The following is a 2,250-nucleotide window of genomic DNA, read 5'->3' as shown; positions in this document are numbered from 1 at the left end:
CTTTGAAGTTTGACGGCTTGACAAACCAGTTTCCGGTTTCCAAAATTTGACGTCTATTAACTTCAATGTTTCCGATTACGAACCATAGAGATGCAATTATATTTTTTAATTTCAAACCATTGAAGCAAACAAATCGGTAAAGAAAGATGCTAGTCTTAACTGATCTTTCTTTTATCCGCAACTTCATACGCCGATTTTTATATTGTCAAGAATTACGAGTCTCATTCATAACGATAATTTAAAATATTACAATACAAAATACTTTATTGTACCAAAACTTACAAATATACATAGGTACTATAATAATATAAATCTAATTACAGACTGTCAAGAAAAGAAAGTGATTTTTCACGAATGACTTTCTTTGCTATTGGCATGGAATTAGTAGGTACAACAAAGTATTTACTAAATACATGGCTAATGGAAACAGAATGGTCAAGATTGATAGATAAAAACCCGATGTTGCCAGCCAACCAGAGACAACACCCTCATTTAAGTTCTTTATCACCAGTTACCTACTTGGTATCTTTCATACCACTATTAGTACAGAGTACTTTGGTGAATACTAGAGGATGGATGAACAATTGAACATATGAAAAACAGAAAGGGAGGACTTTGTTCAGCTGTGGAGAACTTAGGAGAGGAAATAAAATAAAATACATACAATAAACAGAATATTTATTATTGTCACTTCACTTTTTCTTCTTCTTTTTATTCAAACCTTGATCACTGCCTTGATTATTGCCACCAGAGATAGAATTCAATGCTCTTTGAATTGAAAATGAATACAAACTAGCATTTACTTTCTTCAAATTGTCTAATTCCTCTTTCAGTGCCAACTCCTTATGTTTGAACTCAACCTCTATTTCTCTAGATGGATAACTAGAATAAATCTCATCTTGTTGAATATCTGGCCAGAAAGATATTTTCTTCTTAGTCAACACTTCTATTTCCGTAACATCATCTGAATCTTTTTCTAAAGTCCTTTCAAGACTATGTAAGATAACACTAGGGGAGAAAACTGTTTGGAACATTGCAGGATAATTTACGGCAAAGAAAGCATTTGTAACGGGACCTTTATGGCGGATAGTTCTGATTGGTTGTCTACTCCGCAAATGCCACAGAATAACTTGCTCATCATTAGACCCAGACATTAATGTTTCACCATCCAAAGATACTGATAAACAGGTGACTACCTTTATATGACCAGCAAAAGTAGAACAATCACTATCTGTGTTCAAGAGCATATCTCTACTGCGAGGAGGATTTGTTAGACTACATTGATGTATTTTCCCTTCAGTTGTACCAACAAATATATTTAACTCTAACACATCTAAAACAACTGAAGTCAGTGGTATATCAAATACTAAATTCAATAACAATTCTCCCGATGACAAATCATAGATTTTGCATGTCCTGTCAATTGATACTGTAAACAGCCTTCCATGCATGCCAGTTTTGCTAATACATAAATCTGTAATTGGTAAAGAATGGTCTGAAAAAATATACACTGGGTCATGTTGACCAGCCTTCGCTTGAGACACATGTTCTACTTCAGGGTTAGCAGCAACTGTTGCTAAGGACCACACCATTACCATCCCGTCTTCCGCCGCCGACACAAAAAATCTTCCATCTGGTGTAAACTTAATAACGCCCACTTTTTGATAATGTCTATTGATTATTGTCAACAAGTTTCCAGATGCTATTTGCCATAAATAAATTTTCTCATCGATGCCAGCTACTATGTAGGAACCATCACGAGTGACTGCCAAAGCACTCGCCTTGCCTGGCAAGATGAAGCGCATTCCTTGAACTGTTTGGTGAGAATTCAACGGCCAAATATGCAATACTGGTTTAGTTTTCTCAACAGCCGCTACGTAATCATCACCGATATAAGACAAAGTCCTAGTTTCAGCTGTACCCCCACCTTTGTATGTCATTAAACTGCAGCCGGTGTGTGGATCCCAGACACTACAAGTCCACAAGGTGTTATTCGAATCACATGTCACTAAAACTTCGAGTAGCGAAGACATTGCGCTTTTATTACTAGGAATCGCCTTTAATTATTATTTACTGCAGTTTATGAAATAAAAACTTGATCTTTGAAAATTATTCCGCAATTCCTTCCATCCATGCGGGCGGATTTAGACATTTTGGAATGGATGTTTGACTTTGACGGAACGGACATGACGTTGACAGTTTTGAAGTTGATACATATTGAGAATGAAGCAACATGGATTTTGTAAGTAG

General features: G+C 35.9%; 1 protein-coding gene across 1 annotated transcript; it reads right to left on the bottom strand.

The window, feature by feature from the left end:
* Positions 1-661: 661 nt before the first annotated feature.
* LOC128678597 (uncharacterized protein) lies at positions 662-2,181 on the bottom strand. The gene has a single exon (XM_053760218.2). The coding sequence runs from the start codon at positions 2,031-2,033 to the stop codon at positions 693-695; it is 1,341 nt and encodes a 446-aa protein (XP_053616193.1). The 5' UTR covers positions 2,034-2,181; the 3' UTR covers positions 662-692.
* Between the last annotated feature and the right edge of the window lie 69 nt (positions 2,182-2,250).

This window comes from Plodia interpunctella, chromosome 20, assembly GCF_027563975.2.
Source record: "Plodia interpunctella isolate USDA-ARS_2022_Savannah chromosome 20, ilPloInte3.2, whole genome shotgun sequence".
Classification (NCBI taxonomy): Eukaryota; Metazoa; Arthropoda; class Insecta; order Lepidoptera; family Pyralidae; genus Plodia; species Plodia interpunctella.
This window is presented reverse-complemented; position numbering and strand designations above follow the sequence as displayed.

Excerpts from the sequence above, each read along its gene's own strand:
- LOC128678597 (XM_053760218.2), bottom strand. The coding sequence starts at position 2,033 with ATGTCTTCGCTACTCGAAGTTTTAGTGACATGTGATTCGAATAACACC.